Source organism: Pogona vitticeps, chromosome 5 (genome assembly GCF_051106095.1).
Source record: "Pogona vitticeps strain Pit_001003342236 chromosome 5, PviZW2.1, whole genome shotgun sequence".
Taxonomy (NCBI): domain Eukaryota; kingdom Metazoa; phylum Chordata; class Lepidosauria; order Squamata; family Agamidae; genus Pogona; species Pogona vitticeps.
Window position 1 is genome coordinate 194,911,254 of NC_135787.1, and position 21,477 is coordinate 194,932,730.

A 21,477-nucleotide genomic window follows, 5' to 3' on the forward strand; every position below is an offset into this window, starting at 1 on the left:
CTTGTGGGTGAAACTCACCGGCTGACCTTGGCTTCTCCACTCTCTGCCTGCTCTACCTTGTGGGGATTCAGCGATGCGAAGTGGAACTCTATCTTTTAGCTCCCTGGAGGGAAGTTTGGATCAAAGAACCACAGTACCAGCCCCCTGTAAGAAGAACGACGCATTGTTGTCCTTATTAACTTATATCCCATCCTTTCTTGTGAGAGGCCAGGGTAGCTAACTGTTCACATTCAAAGCACTGCTAAAATAACAGTTTATGTGCACCTGAAGTGACATTGCCAGGTGGGCACATCAAAAAATGACACGTGTCTCAAAGGGAGATGATGGCCATCATTTGAAAGGACATTTGGAAAAGTCCCATCCTTTAAGAAGAGTCTAAGCCTCTTCCCCAAAAGCTTTGGCAGGAGGTAACATTTTTGTCTGGTACCCGAAGGCCCAAAGTGTAAGGGATGAGAAACGGGATACTTGTTTATTTTTTTAAAAAAAAATATTTGTACGGTTATTGTTTTTAGCTTTCTAGGTTGTCTTTTTAATAATGTGAGCCGTCTTGGGTCCTTTTTGAGGAGAAAGGTGGGGTAAAGAGCCTCGTGGCGCAGTGGTTAAACCGCTGTATTGCAGCTAAAACTGTGCTCACAACCTGGGGTTCAAATCCCAGGTAGGTGGCTCAAGGTTGACTCAGCCTTCTATCCTTCGTGGGGGGGGAATGTGTAGCCTCCATAACTAACTTGTAAACCGCCCAGAGAGTGTTTGAAGCACTATGAGGTGGTATATAAGGAGCACGCTTTGCTTTTTTAAAAAATATTTTCAATCAATAAATGTGATGGAAGAGAGTTCTCTTAATGGCAAGACCGGAGTCATCGCCTGCTTAGCCATTTTCCCTTCTCTGTGTCTTGCCAAGAAGCAGAGTTTATGTCTAACTGGGATTCTGGGTCGTTCTTTCCATGAAAAAAAGGGGGGGGGATGAGGGGAAGTTGGCCAAGCCTGGGAAGGAGCTCAGCGGAATCCAGGAGGGTACCCGCTAATACTTAGTTCCAGATCTAGGGCTCCTCTGCCTGGAAGGTTTTGTGTCCACCACCTCTTTTGGTCTCAGATGAGCGCCAGTTGTGTCAGCGGTGGCCCCCAAACATCCTTGCCTCCCACTGGCCCGGATCCTATTTGTCCACGTGTGCAAGGGACCGTTGTGATTGTGCTTGTTGTCTTGTGCCGATTTGCACAAGTGGGTATTTGTGTTGTTAGTTCCGTGATTGCTGATTCTGGCCTCTGTCTGCGCTCAGCATCTCTGCCGTCCTGCCTCGGGTTCTGCCTAACCCCGTAAAAGGATGATGAAAAGGGGGTGGAGGTGGGGAGCCAGAGAGAGGAAAGGTGGAAGCCAGCGGCACGGGACAGGAAGAAGGGTGGGATAGGAGAGGAAAAGGGGCGGGTGGGCAGGCAGGCAGTGAGGAGCAAAGTCACAGGTGTAGAGGCGCTGAAAGGAGACCGCGCTCGCCTGGAGGATTGTAGAAGCAGTTCAGACAGAAAGCTTCCAATCCCAGAATCTATGATCACTGCAATGGAGAATACTCCCAGATTCAAGGGGGTCTGTATCTGCCGATTCACTTATCCATGGTCTGAAAATATTAAAAGGAAATATCCTGGAAATATAGATTACTAACGACAAAGTTACCAGAACTGGCCACCAGAGGAAGCCAGAGACCAAACTCTGTAATAGTGTTTGCTCTAATAATCCATGTTTTTCAGCATCCACAGAGGGCCAGCCCTTTATTCAGACCTTTGGGCATCTCGTGGCTGTGCCGTGTCTTCCAAGAGTCCAGGTTACCCCAGGGATTCCTGCTGGAGGGAGGTGGGCCCGTGAGCTCACAAGAGATTGATTGTAACAGCGGTGATGCGGCGGCTGCCCCCGGTCTCTCGGCTACCAGAGGGCTTCAGGGAGGGCAAGCACCGGCTATGGCTGGCTAGCCCGCTCGGTTCTTCGGGTGGCTCTGTGAGCTGGTCAAGGCCAAAGGGCTGGAGTTCGAGAAGGTGCCAGCCAGATTTGTCGCGTCGTGGGCGCCAGTCTCTTCCCAGCCATGGCCCGTCACTTGAACATGGACACGCTCCACCAGAACTTCTGGAAGGAGGAGTACCTGAAGGAGCTCATGCTGCGCTACCGCTGGCACCAGAAATACGGGGCCCTCGTCAAGGCCAAGCAGGAGAGCCAGCGGGAGCGGCGCAAGAAGGTGGGCGACAACACCCTCCGGCTGCCCTCGGTCAAGGCTCCTCCGCCCGAGAAGCCCCGCTCTCCTCCTCCACTCCGGACCCCTGCCCAGCCCGCCCGGGAACGAGACCTGACCGGCCTCGACGCCATGATCCTGGAGGCCGAGATGCGGCCCGTGGCCCGGGAGGTGCGCGCCCTCTTGTACCAGGGCATCTCCCATGAGGACGAAGGGCGCCGACGGTATCTCAAGACCCGCCTCCTCGTCAATCCCGAAGACAAGTACACCTTCCCCTTGACCACCAACTTCAACTACGGCTGGCAGATGGGTGAGCGGGGGGGGCACGGGGTTAGGGGAACCCACCCTTGTTGATGGTGCCCCCTCTGGGTCTCCTTGTGAGCAACTCCCAGGGGCGGCACTTTAGTTTGCTAGCATTCTGTTGGTTTTCATAGCTACACAGAACTAGGTGGACAGTGGACAAAATGGGCCAAGATTTTACCCACGTGCAGGAGGGTTCAAAGATGTGCCAGGCACCTCATCGTTGAGCCCCAATTAGCTGCAGTACCTTGCATGATTCCTCTTGCACGCCCGTTAACATCCCATCAATATTTTGGCCGGTGTTGGTAGTCTGTGGCACGGTCACTGCACAGTTCTAAAAAACAAATGCCTTCAAAAGTCAAGCTCTTGCCATAATGATCTGTATAGGATGGAGCACGGGACAGAAAACAGCAGGAGGAGATTTAGTAGGGATCAGTGCAAAGTCCTGCACCTTGGAAAAAGAAACCAAACACACAATTACTGTATAAGATGGGGGGAATACCTGGCTCAGCAATACTACGAGCAGGAAGAATCTTGGGATTGACATAAATCACAAGCTGAATATGAGCCAACAGTGTGAGGTGGCTACAAAAAAAGGCTAATGCGATTTTAGGCCGCATTAAAAGAAGTAGAGTCCATATTCTGTGAGGTACTAGTCCCCCTCTTATTTGGCACTGGTTGGGCCTCATCTTGAGTCCTGTGTCCAGTTCTGGACACCACGCTTCAAGAAGGATGCTTACAAATTGGAACACGTTCAGCAGAGCAAGGTGACAAGGAGGATCAGGGGGGCTGGAAACCAAGCCCTAAGAAGAAAGACTGAAAGAATTGGGCCTGTTTAGCCTAGAGAAAAGAAGGCTGAGGGGAGAGAGGAGAGCATTTTTTGAATACTTGAAAGGTATTCTTACAAGGAAGGGGCAGGATCTGTTCTCAATCATCCCCGAGTGCAGGACATGCAGCCATGGGCTCAAGTGACAGGAAGCCAGATTTCGGTTGAATCTCAGGAAAAACATCTTAATCCTTACATATACATAAAATCATAGAACCACAAAGTTGGAGGAGGACTTTAAGGTGATGATCAGGCATGCTTCCTAACACGGCTCCTGCATCTTGAACCCTCCCACTTTTTTTTTGTCTCTCCCCCTCCTCCAGGGAAGATGGCCAACCTCCATGTGGCTCCTGTGCCAAAATGCCGCATTGACAGCTTTTACCGCAGGAACGGCGCCTTCTCCCTCCTGGATCCTCGGGACGTGGCCCTCTGAGCCGGTCCGAGGGCTCCGTCTGTCTTTGGGAACAAAACCGGCCCGGTTCCCGTCGCTTGGCTCTCCTCCTCCTCCGATTTCTTCCTTTGGCTGTCTCAGAAGGCTTACGATGTTAACAATACTTTGCAAACAGTGTGGCTCTCGTTTCCTGAAATGGCTTATAAGGCATGGGAATGCAGCTTCCATTGTGGACCAAAACACCTGGAGGGTGTCTTTTGGGGGTGGGGGGGAGAAAGACCTCAGTGTTGGGGTTGTGCATTCGTTGAGCTTCCTGATCCGAAGCTTTCCATGTGCGCTTGATTGGAGCGTGGGTGCTCTTGAAACATGCCAAACGCCTGGAATCCGTTTCTGTTGTTGAATTACTATAATAATTGCTGTTCATCAAGTCAATTCCAACTTAGGGCAACCCTTTCCAGAGTTTTCTAGGTAGAGAATACTTAGAAATGGTTTATCATTCCCTTCTTCTGGGGTCATCCTGGGACCGAGCAGGTTGCCCAAGGCCACCCAGGCTGGCTCTTCTCCCAGGAGGCACCCAGCTGGGAATCGAACCCCCCAACCTCCGGCTCTACAGCCAGATGCCTAAATCATGGAGGTGTATCATAATGATGCACCCTTGAGTCTATTCCAACTTATGGCCATCTTTTTCAGGGATTTCCAGATAAGATATTATTCTTGTGTGGACTTTCTGGGATTGAGTGCCGCTGGCCCAAGGCCACTCAGACTAGCTCTACTCACAGGACGCCCTGTGGAGAATCGAACTTGCCACCTCTGGCTGTGCAGCCAGAGACCTTAACCACTGAGCTATCCAGTCAGCTCAACAGAATGCTCAACAGGAACCGCATTCTTTTGTTTTGATTCATTTTTAATTAGGCGTGTGTACAAACAAAAATACAACGGCAACTTGACGCTAACCACACGGTGCTGGTTGCGTGCCCGGTCATTTACGAGCGCCAAGTAGCTGCCGTGATTTCTGTCTTGTTGTTTACATGTGCGAGAGGAAAAAACAAACCAACTCAGCAGGGTTTGGATCGATAGCTTTCCAAAAGAAACTCCAGTGGGAAAATGGATTTCTTACACATTTACTCGAGTTTTTTTTTTAAAAAAGAAGTCGTGGAAGAGAAGCATCTTTTACTAGTGACATTTGGGTCCAAATCCCGCTGAGCATGAGGGTGGAATTTTCTCCCCTTCTGGACGGGACCAAAGCCGTAACAGCAGCGATGGCAACTTTTCGGGTAAAGTGCCCCCATGTCTCAAGCCATGAATCTGTTGTGGTAGGGAATTCTGGGGACGATGGTTTCTGTACCCCACTGGATGTGCTAGTAGGAGGATTCTGGTCTCTGGAGTCAAAAAAGGGGATTCCCCCCCCCCCAAGCTCTGCATGCTGCTCCACATTTGCCACCTGAAGCAGTGGGTCCCGCCAGGGCTGGTCATAGCATCCTCCTCCCTACAGAAAACATCCAGCATGACTGAGAGGCAGCCCTTCCGGACTGTATTAGAGATGAGTTCTAGGGGACGCCAACGGGAGAACCCCGCAGAGCCTCTGGCTGCCCCCCCCCAGCTGGGGTCAGCTTAGCCTCTGGCGTCTGCCCAGGCTGCATGACCGGCCCACTTATTGCCTCCACAGACAAATACGCCATCCGCTTCATCCCTCATGAGAACGGCATCCACTCTGTTGCAGGGGGCCTTGCTCATCGCATCCTCCTCCCTGCAGAAAACGTCCGGCACGTCCGAGAGGCAGGCCTTCCGGACTCACAGGTCTGCTGGCCATCCTGGCTGGGGACTCTCCTCCCTGGGGGCCACCAGCGGGCTCAAGAGTTCCTTGAACCGGAGCGTGTTTCTGCAGGATGGACGGAGAAGAAGAAGATCAGAGCTCTGAAATGGGACCTGACCCAAAGCTTCTCTCTCTCTCTCTCTCTCTCATTATCATCATCATCATTTTAGAAATGCAGAGCCAGAAGGGACCCTCTGGATCATCCAGTCCAGCCTCTGTCAAGGAGGCCCAGGGAGGATTCAAACTCCCAACCTCTGGCTCTGCAGCCAGAGACCTAAGTCAGTTTGCATTCTTTCTTGCCAACTGGATGATGACGGTTGTTGTTTAGTCATCAAGTCGTGTCCAACTCTTCGTGACCCCATGGACCAGAGCACGCCAGGCCTCTCCTCGCTATTCTTTGGAAGTCTGCATTCCATTTTCTGTAACTTTCCCTATCTCCCTTGCATTTTGTTTCCCTTCTCCTCTCTGCTATTTCTAAGGCCTCGTTGGGCAGCCACTTTGCTGTCTTGCATTGCTTTTTTTTGTCATGGTGTTTGTTGCTACTTCCTGTACAATGTTACAAGCCTCTATCCAAAGTTCTTCAGGCACTCTGTCCACCAAATCTAGTTCCTTGAATCTGTTCTTCACTTCCACTGTGTATTCATAAGGGATTTGGTTTAGATTATACCTGACTAGCCCAGTATTTTTTCCTACTCTCTTCAGTTTAAGCTTGAATTTTGCTTTAGAAAGCTGATGATCAGAACCATAATCAGCTCCAGGTCTTGTTTTTGCTGACTATACAGAGCTTCTCCATCTTTGGCTGCAGAGAATATATCTGGTTTTGGTATTGCCCATCTGGTGATTTCCATGTGTAGAGTCGCCTCTTGTGTTGTTGGAAAAGAGTGTTTGTGATAAGATGACCAGCTTGTTCTCTTGAGAAAACTCTATTAGCCGTTGCCCTGTTTCGTTTTTAACTCCAAGGCCAAACTTACCTGTTGTTCCTTTTATCTCTTGACTCCCGACTTTAGCATTCCAATCCCCTACAATGAGAAGAACATCTTTCTTTGGTGTCAGTTCTAGAAGGTTTTTTAAATCTTCATAAAACTGGTCAATTTCAGTCTCCTCAGCATTGGTGGTTGGTGCATAAACTTGGATTACTGTGATGTTGAAAGGTCTGCCTTGGATTCGTATTGAAATTATTCTATGGTTTTTGAGATTGTATCCCATTACTCTTTTGTTGACTATGAGGGCTACTCCATTCCTTCTACGGGATTCTTGCCCACAATAGTAGATATGATAATCATCTGAGCTGAATTCGCCCATTCCTGTCCATTTTAGTTCACTGATGCCCAGGATGTCGATGTTTATTCTTGCCATCTCCTGTTTGACCACCTCCAGCTTCCCAAGGTTCATAGATCTTACATTCCAGGTTCCTATGCAGTATTTTTCTTTGCACCATCAGACTTTCCTTTCACTTCCAGGCACGTCCACAGCTGAGCGTCCTTTCGGCTTTGGCCCAACCACTTCATTAGCTCTGGAGCTACTTGTCCTTGTCCTCTGCTCTTCCTCAGTAGCATGTTGGACGCCTTTCGACCTGAGGGGCCCATCTTCCAGCGTCCTATCTTTTGGCCTTTTATGGGGTGTTCTTGGCAAAGATACTGGAGTGGCATTGCCCGTTCCTCCTCCAGCTGGATCACGTTTAGTCAGAACTCTCCACTATGATCTGTCCGTCTTGGGTGTCCCTGCACGGCACAGCCCATAGCTTCTGGGAATGACTCAATCCCCTTCGCCATGACAAGGCAGCAATCTGTGAAGGGGGATGGTGACGGAGGGGGATCCATTATCGGGCCCCAAGAGCCACATTACAGGGAGCAGGGGTGGGCTGATGGCTCAGATTCCAGTGGGGCAGTGAATCCACTCTGGGTTTTAGTCAGAACTTCAAAGCACCCCTCGGAGGTGCTGAGCCCATTTTGGAGAGAGGGTCCAGGACCTGGGTTGCTCCTGGGAAGTTCGGATTAAATCCTGGAGCGGATTGACTGGCCCAATGACATTGGAACTGCCAGCCCCCAGCGTGACTCGGCCCTGCACCTCATGCTCTCAAGCAAATGAATGGAAAGTAATGCAGCTGGGGTGTGCACATTTCTGCATGTGCTGGGAGCGGCCAATAATTGTGGGGCAGGGGTTGGGCTAAAACTCCCAGAATCCCTCAGCCAGCTTGGTCAGTGTTGTGGCTGGGGGATTCTGGGAGTTATTTATTTATTTCTGGCAGTTATCTCTCCCGGCCTTGCTGGCTGTAGGACGCTGGAAGAGTTGATGTCTGAAAAGCAAACGTTTCCTATCTCTGACGAATAGTTCCTGATTCCAGGGCAGGGGTGAGAAATCACTTTGCACATGCTCAGAAGGCCTGCTGGGTCACATCTTTCTGGGTGAAACTGGAAAAGGAAGCAGAATGTATGAAAAAAAAAGCAACCTCTTCCAGCTCCGAATCTCCTCTGTCGGGGCTTTACGGCTGCCTTTCCCCATATCTTTTGGACTACCGCCTCCATCATCCCCAGGCATCTTCAGGAGCAGCAGCTGCCAAGGATCCCTGAGCCAGGTCTGTTCCCCCACCCCCCCACCCCGGTTTCTTACCTCTCTCTCTTGGACTGCATGACGTAGGTCCTTTCTCGCTTCACCTGCTCCAGGTGATGCTTCACGGCCCTTTTCTGTCCGGCGTGGTCCTGCCACGAGAGGGAGGAGGAGGAGGAACCAGTGAGATCCGTGGCACCTCTGGGAAGCCAAGGAAGAATGGAGAGAGGGGGAGCGCACGCACGCACGCACACACACACACACACACACACACGGTCTGAAACTGGGGAGATCCCTTTTCTAAACTCTACTGACCTCACTGGGGAGACCACGGTCATGGGGATAAAGAAGGGAGAAAGGGGACCGCCCGTGCCCCTCTGAGCTCCTTTAAGAAAGGTGGCAGGGAAGTGGCTCTAATTAATCGATCAAGTAGGAAGGGTGAATCTCTGGAGAGATCCTGGTGGCAAATTCAGTGCTGTTTAGATGTCTTGGAATATTTGCTTGCACGGGCAAATAAACTCTGGATCCTCTCTGACGCATACAGGCAGGCTCAGCAGAGGGGTACGTGTACAACGAAGGATGCGATTTTCAGAGTTTCTGGACCTCTCCATGCTGAGAGGTCGGGCCTGCCTTGCACACATCCAGCAAACATGGCGGTGGAATTAATCGGAGTATGAAACGGAAGTATTTTGGCACAGCCTCCAGTTCTCGCAGGGAGCGGCCCGGCTATACAAAGGGAGTGGAGGACCACTGGGAGCGCTCGGGAGGAGAAGTCAAATGAAACAAATCTGTAATAAACTAAATCAAATCTGCCATGCCCGTGGGTGCCTCCACAGCTGAATCCACGTGCAGCCCATCTCTGAACACAGGACCTTTGAAAATGATCTTTCTGGGTCCAGGCCAGGAAGGATCGCCTTGGTGCAGTCGCTGGGCCAGATGTCCCATAGTTTAGGAGTGCAATAGAAAGAAAGCTGACTGCTGAAGAATTGATGCTTTTGAATTGTGGTGCTGGAAGAAGCTCTTGAGAGTCCCCAGGGAGAGCAAACCTATCAATTCTAAAGGAAATCAACCCCGAGTGCTCCCTGGAAGGACAGATCCTGGAGCTGAGGCTCCAATACTTTGGCCATCTCGTGAGAAGAGAAGACTCCCTGGAAAAGACCCTGATGTTGGGAAAGAGTGAAGGCAGGAGGAGAAGGGGACGACAGAGGATGAGATGGATGGATAGTGTCATCGAAACGACCAACATGAATGTGACCCAACTCTGGGAGGCCATGGAAGACAGGAGGGCCTGGCGTGCTCTGGTCCATGGGGTCACGAAGAGTCAGACACGACTTAACGACTAAACACACTCACAGCAACCTTATGAAGTCAGCTGGGCTGAGCCTGCACAAGCTGCACATGGTGAGCAGTGTGTCTGAAAACTTATCTTGGAGTCACTTTCTCAAAGACGCCGTTCTGACCCTGCCTGTAACTGGCAAGTCAAGAGCTGGGGCTCCTACTGAGGGGCAACAGGGACCCTCTCCGGGATGAACCTGTTCTCGTTGCACATCTGTTTTCTGGAGGATGTTGAACGATCCATCCACACCCGATGCCGTAGAGAGACAGGGAAGAACTGGAAGCGGCTCAGCAGAAAGCATGGTTGGAACAGCCCATCATGCAGGGAGGCGACAGGAGATCAAGACGCTGGGACATAGCACTCTCAGAGCTGCGCCACCGGTTGGTGAGTCCACTCCAACAATTATGGGGTGTCGACATCACCTCATCTCTCTGCATGCACGCACACACACATGGTGACAAAAGGGTGAGCTCCCGAGGAAGCAACCTCAGTCTGGGCTGGCAGGAAAGACGGTACCTGACCTGGACGGGCCGCAGAGAGCAGCCATCGCTCAGAGGGGCTGCCTCCCAAAAGATCGTCCTGCATTCTCCGATGCTTGGCAATCGACAGCCTCTCCTGGAACTAAGGAGAGAGAGACAGAGAGAGCGAGTTGGCTTTCTTCTTATTCCTTTCTTAGCTCTCAGGACTTCATGGAAGTTTTCCGTTAGCATCTCCAGTAATAAGGGTGAGAATTTGGTTGACTGCCTAAGATGGTTGGAATGGATTTTTTCCTTCTTCTTCTAAATTTAACAAAAGGGGCTCCTTTCCACCCAATGGAGAAATAGGCCCGTTTTTCTGACTTTTCTACCTGCGCTTTGGTCCACGCGAGAATCTTTGCATAGTCTGGAACAGGAATGGCTAAAGGTTAGGGTCAAACCAGACTGTCTGGTTAGCCCAGAAGCTAGATTATTATTAGAATGGCACAATGTCGCGTGCGCCACCCCACTAGGGCTGTGCATTGAGGGAAGGGGAGAGGATCGGAATTTGGAACATTCCACGGTGTTTAGCAGGAGGACAAGGCTGGCTCCTTGGGAAGGCAAAGGGGCCAAATGCCAGGGAGCAGCGTGCTCCTACGCCTGTCATAGCCCTTTGGAAGAGGGAACTTGCTTCAGAAAGATACATCTGCTGAATTTTCTTTGTCTACACAATGTACTTTGGGCACATCCTGAGAAGGCAGGATTCCCTGGAAGAGACCATCATGCGGGGAAAAGGTGGAAGGGAGCAGGGAAAGAGGAAGAGCCAATACGAGATGGATTGACAACCTAAAGGAAGCCACAACCTTGAGTTTGCAAGAGCTCGGCACAGCTGTTGAGGACCAGATATATTGGAGATCGCTCATTCACAGGGTCACCCTAAGTCCACGGCAACTTGATGGCGTAAAATAACAACACAATAATGGAAAAATTACTGTTTTTCAGCACATTGCCCCTGCCCCCCCCCAAAAGACAGGACAACTTTGTTTAGGGAAGGAAAGACAGAGGGGTCCCGCTCCCAGAAGCAGAGGCTCAGATCTTGGGCAACCGAGGGATGATGGCTGCTTCCCGATGATGCCCCTGAGCGGACCGGGAGTCTTGGTGGGCGACCGACCCGTAGGCTCTGGCGCTCCTTGTCCCGCTGGTGCCGGCGCCCTCCCTCAGCCTGGATCTCCGCCAGTCGCCGGAGGGCTTCCTCTTTCTCCTGACGGGAGCACCAGATGAAGGCCTTCTCTCGGCACGGCGGGCGAGGCGGTGGAGGCTGGAGTGGGGAGCACCAGACACCAAGGTGAGTCAAAAGGGTTTGGGACAGGATGGAAAAAACACGGTGTGTGTGTGGGGGGTCCAGGTCAGATCCTTCATGCAGATCCTTCCAAGAGGGGGTGAAATCAGGGATGGAGCTTGGGCTCCCACCTTCCTATCGCCTGGACAATGCTGGACCTTGTTGTCACGTTTCCAAGCTCTGCAAACCATCACCTAAAACTCTCTCTCTATCCCAATCTGCTTTTTTGCTTTCCACTGATGTAACGGCATAAATCTCAACTCTTAGGAAGACCGAGGCCTATCAGCCGTGAGACCCACACCAACCCACGGAGGTAGAGAGACCGTCCGGAAGGAATGCTCATTTCCTGGGAGCATTAAAGCCACTTCTGTGGCGGAGTGGGGACCCGAACCTTTCCACCCTGATCTCCTGCAGGTACAGGCGTTCTTCTGTAACTATGTCACTTAAAAGGAACTCTTCCATCCTCCAGGCATGGGTTCTCACCTGCCAGGGTCTGGCCTCCTCCTCCTCCTCCTTCTCCAGGACCATGGGACCTGTGGTTCCTTCTCCATCTGCCTGCATGTCCTCCTGCATGGGGCGGGGTGGGGCAAGAAGACAGGAAGGATGACGCCGGGGGACGCTCCTCCCATTTCTTAAAATTTCTCCTCCCCAGGTAACCTCGGCCTTCATCCTTTTGCCCTTCTTTCTTCTCACCTTTCAAATCACCCACAAACACACCCACCTGCACGCCGGGACAGTGATGACCTTTAAGACATCCTATAGTGAGGACAGATCTAGTGAAGCTTAAACTTCAGGGCCCTGCAAGTGACTTTAGTCCACATTTTTTTTAAAAAATGTGGCGATCTGTCATGGAACAACCCCATGCAAGGTAACAGGGCACACCCAGAACTAATTGTCGGTTGTGAAGCCCACCCCCCAAATAATGGCTCAAGCTTCAGGGCCCCCAAAATGTAGGTCCATGGCTGACAGCTCAGGACTTTCCAGGGGTCCAGAGTGACCCCATCAGGGTTCTATGATGGTGAAGATCTGCAGATGTTCACCATGCTGGTTCGTTGGGGCATCAGAGCTGTAAGAGGCGGTTACAGCACGGGCTTGGTGGGCGGTGAGGTTCACCGTCCGAGTGGCGAAGCTTGGAGCCCACCAGACGGCCCCTTTGCGAAGAGAGGGAAGAGGCAGGTGCAGCTGGGTGTGAGCGCACAGCTGCCCTGTTGATCCCACACCGCCCAGGTCTACCTGTTTTGTGTCTGCCTGTAATTGGGGACCCGGAGGCGAGAAGCATGCCTGAGAGAGGCGGGAATCGGTTCGTGCCCTTCCAGAAGCCAATTTTTGCACCTTCTACATTTTGGGCACCCCAGGGTCAAGTTACAGCTCTGTGAGGGATTTGGGGGGGGGGCTCTGCTCTGCAGAGATAAATTTTCCAGGCTGTGTGGCAAGACAGATCTACTGCCTCGCATTTAGGAACAACTGGGTGCTTGTTTTCTAGAACAGAGGAGATCTGTGAGCTTCCCTTCAGAGCTGGAGGTTGGCTTGTGGGATTCTTCACTTTTGCGCAATACAGACCACCTGCCAATTTCATAGAATCATGGGGTTGGAAGGGGGCCTCTAAGGCCATCCAGTCCAACCCCCTGCTGAAAGCAGGAAAAACAAATAAAAGGATATCTGCCGGGTGGTTGTCTAAGTTTCCCTAACGGTCTCTAGCGCTGGAGCGCTCACCGCCTCCCCCTGAGGTCACTGGTTCTGTTGTCGTACTGCTCTAACAGTTAAGAAGTTTTTTCCTGATGCTGAGCCTAAATCCAGCTTCCTTCTCACTTGAGACTATAGTTGTGTGTCCTGCACTCTGGGATGATGGAGAACAGGTACTGCCTCTCCTCTCCAGGACTACCCTCCAAGTATTTGAAATGTGCTACTCTATCTCCCCTCAGTCTTCCTTTCTCAAAGCTAAACAGACCCTGTTCTTTCAGTCTTTCCTCAAAGGGCTTGGTTTCCAGTGTCCCCCCCCCCCCGGATCCTCCTGGTCGCCCTCCTCTGAACTGGCTCCAATTTCACCCTCTGAGATTAGCATCCATCCTCAAACACCCGCAGGTGCCCTCGCCAGACCCTCTTCCCTGGCCACCCACAGGCCTCCTTACCTGAGGCAACCGAGACGGCCTCCCACCTTGGGCCACACAGATGGAGGCCTCTCTGGACAAGCCCATGCGGAAAGCCGCCATCTCCCACCGAGGCTCCTCAACGTCACTTCCAGGGCTGGGGGGAGAAAGCATGGGGACCGCCGTCGTGGGCTTCCAGGTTTCAGTGGCTTCCTCCTCCCACTGCGGCGATGTTTGCAGCCTCCTGCTGGTGGCCCCGGGCTCAGGATGTCCCAGGTCCACGGGGGACACCCCGGGGGTCAAGAGGGTCTTCTGTGGAGCCCCTTCATCTGACCACGTCCCGGCTTCGCTCCATTCCTCAGAAGCTGGTGATTCAGTCTGTGGGTCAGCCCCAAGGGCCTCCATCTCCATTTGAAGCTCCCACTCCCTCCGGTACAATCGGACGGGCCTCCGTTCTTCCAGGCGAGATGCCTCCTGCTCCCTCATGAACGCCTCGTCTACCGGGTGGGCCTCCCGTTCCGTCAGATTCTGGGGAGAATGGATTCCTGGACTCGTCATCTTCTTAGCAGTTTCCTGGGACCCAAGACCCTGTGGATGCCATTCCAGTGGCCTTTGGCATGTGGCCATCTGTGGACTGTCCAGCGACTTTTCCCATGTGTATAGGCCTTCAGCTGGCCCTGTCCGATCCTGATGCTGGGCAGCCCGTGCTGTTCTTGACCGCTCCTGAGCTTCAAGAGATCTTGAGTTGGTCAGCCAAGCTTCTTGCAGCTCCTCTGGAGAGACTGGGGTTCCTGGCTCTCCTCCTATCATTTCCCCCTCAGCTTTAAGGGGTTCCCAACCAAACTGCGGAGATTTCTGAAGGTCTTTGAGAAGCAAGCCTTCCTGGGACGAAAGGCGAGGTGGACCCATGGCCTCTGGAACCCGAGGAGATGCCTCTGGCAAGCCTTCGAGGGGCTGAACTCTCCCAGGTCCCTCCAGAATTGGGAACCTCGCACTTCCATCGGGCGCTTCTGTCACGACTCCTGGGGTCTGAAAAGGGCCTTGGGCTTTCTGAGGAGACTGAAGAAGCAGCTGTTTTACTGACTCCTCCCTACGTACTTCAGAAACCTTCTGATGTACAGGTCGAGGGTGGTGGGCCTCCACGCCTCTCCATTCCTGGTCTGGAGGGATCTGAAGGCCACTGGCTCTTCCAGGTTCCATCGTCCTGTGCTCCTCTGTATCAGGGGCATCTCTAGTCTCTTGGGGATGAAGAGCCCCCTCATCCTTCAGTCCTTGGGGTCTAAGAGCTTCAGGTTCATCGGGCAGCTCCCCCAGTTCCTGAAGAAGCTTAATCCCCAACTGTGGGATATCATGAGGAAGTACGGCCCGTAGAGCTGCACGTGGTTCACCGTTTTGCTCCTGAAGGAAGTCCTCACTGTCACATGGAGATATCTGAGTGGCGACGGCCTCATCCTCCATTTCGTGAGCTAACCTTTGGGGATCAAGATGCTCCAGTAATCCCAGAGTCCCTCCAACCATGTTAAGCATCTTCTGAGGCTGAAGGACATCCAAATGACTCAACTGTTCGAGGCGATGTGCCCCTTGCTCCCTCTGTTCATGCAGCAATTGTGTTCCTAGTTTGAGTGTAACATGGCCCTGAGGGCTTTCTGATTTGGGAACGTGCTGGATCTGGCCAACGTCACTCCTCGTTGGCAATTCAAACCCCAGCGTTTTAGATTTCCGAATCAGGTTTCTTAGCAATGCAGGACTCTGTACGTCTCTCTTTTCTTGGGAATCAAGAAGCTGGTTTTCCTCCAGCCCTTGAGGGTCTTGTTCTACTTGCTTGCACCTTTCCATGGCAAGACACTCTCCTTCCCTCGGGGAATGTTCCTGAAAGGGGCGATCCTCTAATTCCTCACATTTCTTGAAAGAGAACATCTCAGTATCTTCACGGTTCTGGAAACAAACGGCTGGTCCTTCATTTCTCATTGGCTCTTGGACCTTGACAGGTTCCGACTCTACCTGATGTTTTCTCTGGACCTCAGACCCTCTTTCATCCTGGTTTTGGGAATCTTCTTGGAGATGTTCATGGAGCGGAAGTGTTTCTTGAGGTGCTCTGAGCTGCTCCTGAAGCTTTCTTTGTGCTGAAGGCATGCCGAGTTTATTGATATTCTGAAGCTCAGGGGAATCCTCATTTCTTCCTAAAGGTTTTGACTGGAGAGCACGGAATTCTCCTGAGTCAAGAGACTTAGATTTCCCCAGAGTCCACCAGGACCCAAAGGCTTTTGCCTCTGAACCTGTTATGGGCCACTCAGTTGGAGACTCAAGACTTGCGGCCTCCTTCACGGGGGTCTCCTGCAGCCGAAGAGTGCGCTCGTTCTTTGAATCTTTGGGTTCCAGACTCACAGAACTCCCAGCATTTGCTTCCATAACCCCTGGGACCTGTACAGGGGCACCTTTTACCTGAGGAGCCCTCGGTGGTTGGAGGACCTCCATTTCTTCCACTCCTTGGAACGTCTCCATCTTCAAGGGGACGTCTTCCCGGGCACCCAAGAGGTCTGGACCATTTTCTCTTTTCTGTGGGGCTGAATCCTCCAGAGGACTCTTTTCCTGTTGTGTGGGAGACTGAACTTCATTCTTAAGAACCCACAGGTCCTGCAAAGCCATGCTCCCCATCTCTGTAGCGTCACAGTGAGGTGGATCATTTCCACAGCTCTCCAGAACCTGAGGGTATTCCTTCGCACTTTCTGAAGCTTGGAAAGTTGCTGGTTCCTTCAGACCTTGAAGCAGAACCGCAGACCGTTCCTGAGGCTCAAGAGGCTTTGATTTCCTGAGCTGAGCTGTCTGAGATTTGGCAGCTTCTTGTAGGAGGAAGGTGGAAGTAGATCTTTGCAGAACCCCATGCATCTCACCGGGCTTATCTTCCCCCCCAGAGTTGCAGCTCCCTCCTCCTTCACAGTGTCCCTGAGGGCAGAGAGCCTTGGGATCCTTCTTTCCCTGAAGAGTGAGGTTCTTAGGATGACTCTGTGGTGAACCACGAGGGTGAAGTGCGACATGACCTTTCAGTTCCTGGCTCTGTGGGACCTCTGGCTCCATCAACTGAAGAGGCTCTGAGATGCATTCTAAGATTCCCTGTGGAGACGTCTGGCTTTCTGCATCCCGTCCACGAGGGACGTTTCCCGTGCTCTCGGCCTCAGAGGCCTCTGGCATATGGAGTTTTGGCGGTTTCATCTGGAGTTCCTCTGGGACCTGAAAAGCTTCCGAGCTTGATTTTTCTCTGTGAGCCTGAGGTGTTTCCTGCTGCCACACGTCTTGTGAGTCTGGGTCTCGTAGCTTCGTTAGGTCAAGAGATTTCGATTTCCGTATTAATTTTCCTGGAGGCAGGAGACCTTCTGCCTTCCTCTGATCTTCCGGAGTTTCAGCCGCTGTGCAGTCGCCTAGTTTGACCCCTTCCAGATTCTCCGCGCTTTCCAGGGGTGTTTCCTTTTGGCCAAGGACCTGGGGCCCACCCGAAGGACCACCACCCCCAGGCTCACCTTTCAGCATCTCCTGAGTCTGGAGAGATGTGGATGAAGAGTACGGGGTGTCTGGTTTCTCTTGGGAGGGGGCAGACCCCTGGTCATGAAAAGGATCCCTTTCCTTCGAATCCCATATTGGAGACCCTTTCCCCTGTAGCAGAGAACTCTTTAGATCCTCCAGATCTCTTTGGGTTCCCTCTGCATCTTGAGGGTCCCTCTCGATTTGGGTAGATTTCTGAAGGGGAGCCGGCTGCCTCTTTCTCCGTCCCTGGGCTTCTAAGACCTCGTCCTTGGCTTTGGGAGGCTCCTTTGCCTCCATTCCTTCCAGGGCCTGAGACTCACACAGTTGTGAGACGGACCACCCACAACCAACCGATTCTCCCTTTAGGGACCTCTCCTCCTGAAGCTGTGGGGATTGTGAGTCTGTTTTTTCCTGGGGGGAAAGAAGCGCACCCATTGATGTTACTCCTTCCTCCTGAGAGACACCATTCCGTACTCGAGCCTTCTCGACCCCCTGAGAAGAGACCACGAAACTACCGGCCTCTGCGGCCTTCGGTTGCCTCTCAAGTCCTACCTGTCGTTCGGTGGCAGGTGGTTCCTCTTGGGGATGAGAAGGAGCCAGCCCTCCTCGGTGGAGCATCTCTCGCTGCGCCAGTTCCAAGGCCCACCAGAAAAGAGGCGGCGTTTCTGGGCTCGTGCGTTTCGGGTGCTGAGGAAACCCTGTTTCCATCTCAGCCGATGGTGGCCATGGTGGAGAACCAGGCGTCTCCTCTCCACGTTGGCGGGAGGCCTGCTCAAATCCTTGCTGCTGAATTATAGTACTCTGAGAAGTTGCTGGCCTTCTCGGTGAGCTTGCTTGAGCTCGGTGGGTTTCCAGCCCTCCCAATTTTTGATGCTGAAGAACTGGAACCGCGTTCAAATCCTGCAGCAAACGATGCTGAATCTGAGGCATGGGTGGACGGCTTTCTTCTTGAGAACCTGAAGCCTTCAACGTGTGAGAACTTTTCTCCTCTGTTTGGACCAGACGGGCTTCCAGCTCCCTCTGTTCTGCTGGACTAAGGGGCCCTCGAGGCCCATCTGCCTGTGTTTCAGGGGCCCTTGTTGCCAGGGGTGGTTCTCCTTGGGGTAAGACCCTCTGCAGCCCGTGCACACGGTGGACCTGAGAAGCTCGTGGTCCCTCCTGTGACACCCTTTGGGCCAAAAAGGCTGGCTCCATGCGCCTCATATCTTGGGTCTGAAAGACTTTGGGCTTTTGCAGTTCAAATGATTTTGCCTTCAGCTCCAGGACGCCCCACAAAAGCGGAGGCGTTTCTGAGCTTCTACCTTCCTGGTGGTGAAGGACCGTTTTAGGTGGGGAGCCATCTTCTTGGGGCTCCAATATCTCATGACACTCTTTTTCGTAAGGCTGAAGAGCCTGTGGAACTCCCAGTTCTTGAAAAACCACCTCTGGCTCCTTCAGCCGTCCTGCCCCTTTCTGTGGCGTTTCAGAAAGGTTTATCTGTGGGATTCCCTGGTCGTGAGATCTTCTGAACTCCATTTTCTTTTCATCTAGAAAGCCCCGCTTCTCCTGCAGAAGGGGATGCTTTAAGGTCTCATTTTCCTGAGGCTGAGGGGTCTCCTTCTGGGGCACAGCCCCTTGGGAATCCACAGACCCTATCTTCTCTTCCTTCAAGCTTTCCTTCTCGGCTTGGACATGAGGAACATCATCCTCTCTCAGTTCCTGAGATGAAATCACACTTGGATGTTTACTTCCGTAGGGCTCCTTAAGTTCGAGATTCATCTGTACTTTTTTCTGTGACTGAACCCTCTGTGATCTCCCGAGGTCCTGAGCTTCTGAAGTGTGCGTTTTCGTCAACTCAAAAGATTTTGACTTTATCCCTGAGGCTGCCCACAGAAGAGGGGGAGATTCTGGGTTCCTGCCTTCCTCGGGCTGATGAACCCACACGTCCTTTTGTGAGACGGTGTCTTGGGCCTGTCGGTTTTCCAGAGTCTTCCTTTCAGAGAACTGTGGCTCCTTTGGTTCTCCTTGCACAGACGTTCCCAGACGGCTTGCCAACTTCACCTCCTTCTGTGGAAAACCTTGACTCTGAAACATCTCTGGACTTCCCTGTGGACCCTCCTGGATGGCAGGGGCTTCTGGCTTCCTCGTCTCCTGAGGTGAAAGGGCCCGGATCTCTCTGGAAATGTTTGATGGTTCCACTCGAGCATCCAAAGGAATTCCTGACATCTTCAAAATCTGATGTGGTTTCTCTCCTTGAGTGGCCTTTTCTGCTTCAACCTTTCTCTGGTTGGAAAGGATCTCGGAGTGCCTTGGTTCCTGAGGCGTTTGAGTCTCTGGGCCCATCTCTGGTTTGTCCTGTGGCTGAACCAAGGACGTTTCCTTCATCTCCTGAGGAAACTGAGCAGCACCCAGTTCCTCCTGTGGTATTTCCTGGGCCAGAGCCAGTTCCAGCTCGGGACGCCGAAGAACATCCCGTTTCCTGAGCTCAAATGATTTTGCCTTCTGCCACAGAACCCTCCACAGAAGAGGGGGTGTTTCCCTCCATCTGAGTTCCTGAGGGATTCCTGCCTGTGTTTCTGGAGCAGCTTCCTGGACATGGGACATTTCCAACCCCTTCCTTTCACGGGGGTGACGTTCTGGTGACTCCATCAAGTCACGGGAGGGTGTTTTTTCCAGTGGAACCTCCTGAGACTGGTGGCTTTCTGCCTCTTGTCTGTCCTTGGGTAAGAGGGCACCCATTTCTTCCACATTTTGAAGTGCAGCCGACCTTCCCTCTTCCTGTTTCATTCTTATCACCTGAAGCGCTTCTTCTTTTTTCAGACAAGTCTCCTCTGGCCGATGGCTCTGTATTTCTGGGGACCCAGAACCTTCAGCTTGCTTGTGGCCCCAAAGTGCGAGCGTTCTTGTGTCCATGTTCTGCAAATCCTGGACTTGTGGAGAAGCTCCGTGCAGCCCTCTTGATTCCTGGGGCTCCGTGCCTGGTGCCCTCCTCAGCTCAAGAGACTTTGATTTTCTCCAGAGATTTCCACGGAGAGGAAGGTCTTGAGGCCGAGAAAGCTCTGGCTCCCTCTGGTCTCTTGCGGTTTCTAGAACCCTCTCCTCTGGGAGATACGGACCTTGAGGGCTCCCCATTTCTTGAACAACACGTCCCCTTCTATCTCCTTGCAGAGGTCCTGGGATGTGGGGCAGGACCCCCTCTGGTCCCATCGGACCTTGGGCATGACGATGGAGTTGCTCCTTTCCCTGTGACTCAGGGCCTTCCTGCTCTCTCCTGGATGCCCTGAGACCCTCATGGGTCTGTGGGGCAGTGAGAGCATCTGGTACTTCCCACAGCATCCCTTGGGGCAGATCTAGCCCCTTCTGTGTCGCCTCCAGAGGGATTCCTTGTGGCATTTCTGGAGTGAGAAGGTTTTCCTGCTCCCTCCCTCCCTGTGTTCTTGACGTCGCCTCTGACTCCAGAGATTTGGCTTTCCTTGCCAAACCAGCCTGCGGTGGGAGCGCCTCTGGTTTCCTCAGAGCACCAACTTGTTCCCTTGTTTCCAGAGATCTCTTGAGGTTCTCTTGAGCTTCTGCGGTCTCCCTCGGAGCCAGACCGGCCTCTGTCTTCCCCTGTGCTTGAGGACAGGGAACAGGTCTCTCCCTCGACGAAGCTCCAGGGGCTTTGAGATCTGGACCCTCTTCCACCACAGACACTCCGGGCTCTTTCTGCAACGGGGCTGGGCTCTGGACAAGCTCTTGTCCCCTCTCTGGAAATTCCCAGTCCTGGACACCGTCCTTCGAACTGGGACCCTCTGCCTGGGAACCTTCCTGAATTTCGGCCTCTCTTGGTCCCTGGGGTCGCGGGCCTTGGGGGTGCACACAACCCAGCTGAACCTGTGGTGAACCCCAGGGTTCTTCCACGCTGACCTGTGACAACTCTTGGGGGTCCAGAGATTTTGATTTCTTCAGAAGAATGCCCTGGAATGGCGAAAGTCCTGGAACTTTCTGTTGCTGGTTATATGGAGCTTCCGAAGGACCCATGTCAGAAATCTGAAGCGCCGGCCACTTTTCTTGGAGGTCTTGGTGGGCCTGAAGAGCCTCCCGTTCCAGCTGACGTGGAGTGGCCTCCGGTTCCTCCCGTTCTTGGGGCAGAGGTGCCAGCGTCTCCTGAGTGGGTAAGGTTTTTTCCTCAACGCCATCCGGAAGGTCAAAGGCCTGCGGAGGTCCTTGGGCGGGCGTCACCAGCCGTTCCTGCTTCTCCTTGAGGGAAGGTTGATCTTCCCGGTCGACTGCTTTCTCCATTTCATCTGCTGGAACGGCTTCTTTTTCTCTCTGCAGAAGACACGAAAAATCACGAGGAGTCTCTGAGGTCCCAGAACCCCCACCTCCCTATAAGGTGGTGTTGGCCGATGGAGTGACGGTATCCCTCCACAAGGAGGTAGAGAGATTTCCAGACCCCTTACTCCTTGGGGCCAGAGGCCCTGCTGCTTCGCAAACCCCAAGGATCCTGAAGACTTCAACTTCCTTGGTAGCCTTCCCTGTAAATACCTCCGTGAACCAGGCACCTTCTGGGCCTGGGGGGGGGGTCTCCCTGAGAGAGTTCCTGCCACCCTGCAGAGTCCTGGAGAACACCAGGGTCTCCAGTTCTGAGGACTTTGGGTCCCTTCATCTCAGGAGGCCCCGGAGGGTTGGGTTG

General features: G+C 52.8%; 2 protein-coding genes across 7 annotated transcripts in view; one reads left to right on the forward strand and one right to left on the reverse strand.

Annotated features, from left to right (window-relative positions):
* The first annotated feature begins 2,066 nt into the window (after window positions 1-2,066).
* SPMIP1 (sperm microtubule inner protein 1) lies at window positions 2,067-4,019 on the forward strand. The gene is made up of 2 exons (XM_020812459.3): window positions 2,067-2,520; window positions 3,660-4,019. Exons 1-2 carry the CDS (start codon window positions 2,067-2,069, stop codon window positions 3,767-3,769), a joined length of 564 nt encoding a protein of 187 aa, XP_020668118.1. The 3' UTR covers window positions 3,770-4,019.
* Window positions 4,020-4,610: 591 nt separating this feature from the next.
* Window positions 4,611-21,477, reverse strand: part of LOC110090279 (uncharacterized) — a 31,923-nt gene continuing 15,056 nt past the window's right edge. Inside the window, exons 14-19 of one of the 6 annotated variants that reach the window (XM_078376732.1) lie at window positions 17,376-21,113; window positions 11,701-11,784; window positions 11,050-11,196; window positions 9,945-10,044; window positions 8,151-8,239; window positions 4,611-5,606 (exon numbers count right to left, since the gene is read on the reverse strand). In XM_078376732.1, coding sequence (XP_078232858.1) covers window positions 5,412-5,606; window positions 8,151-8,239; window positions 9,945-10,044; window positions 11,050-11,196; window positions 11,701-11,784; window positions 17,376-21,113 — 4,353 coding nt within the window. In that variant the 3' untranslated portion in view covers window positions 4,611-5,411. Of the gene's footprint in view, window positions 5,607-5,640; window positions 7,952-8,150; window positions 8,240-9,939; window positions 10,045-11,049; window positions 11,197-11,700; window positions 11,785-13,346; window positions 21,114-21,477 lie in introns of those variants that run through there. The other 5 variants (XM_073002406.2, XM_073002408.2, XM_073002407.2 and 2 more) reach the window with 5 other exon arrangements.

Bases quoted from the DNA above. Each gene is read 5' to 3' on its own strand.
- SPMIP1 (XM_020812459.3), top strand. From the start codon at position 2,067: ATGGCCCGTCACTTGAACATGGACACGCTCCACCAGAACTTCTGGAAG. The intron at 2,521-3,659 runs GTGAGCGGGGGG...CCCCTCCTCCAG, and splicing joins CAACTACGGCTGGCAGATGG to GGAAGATGGCCAACCTCCAT.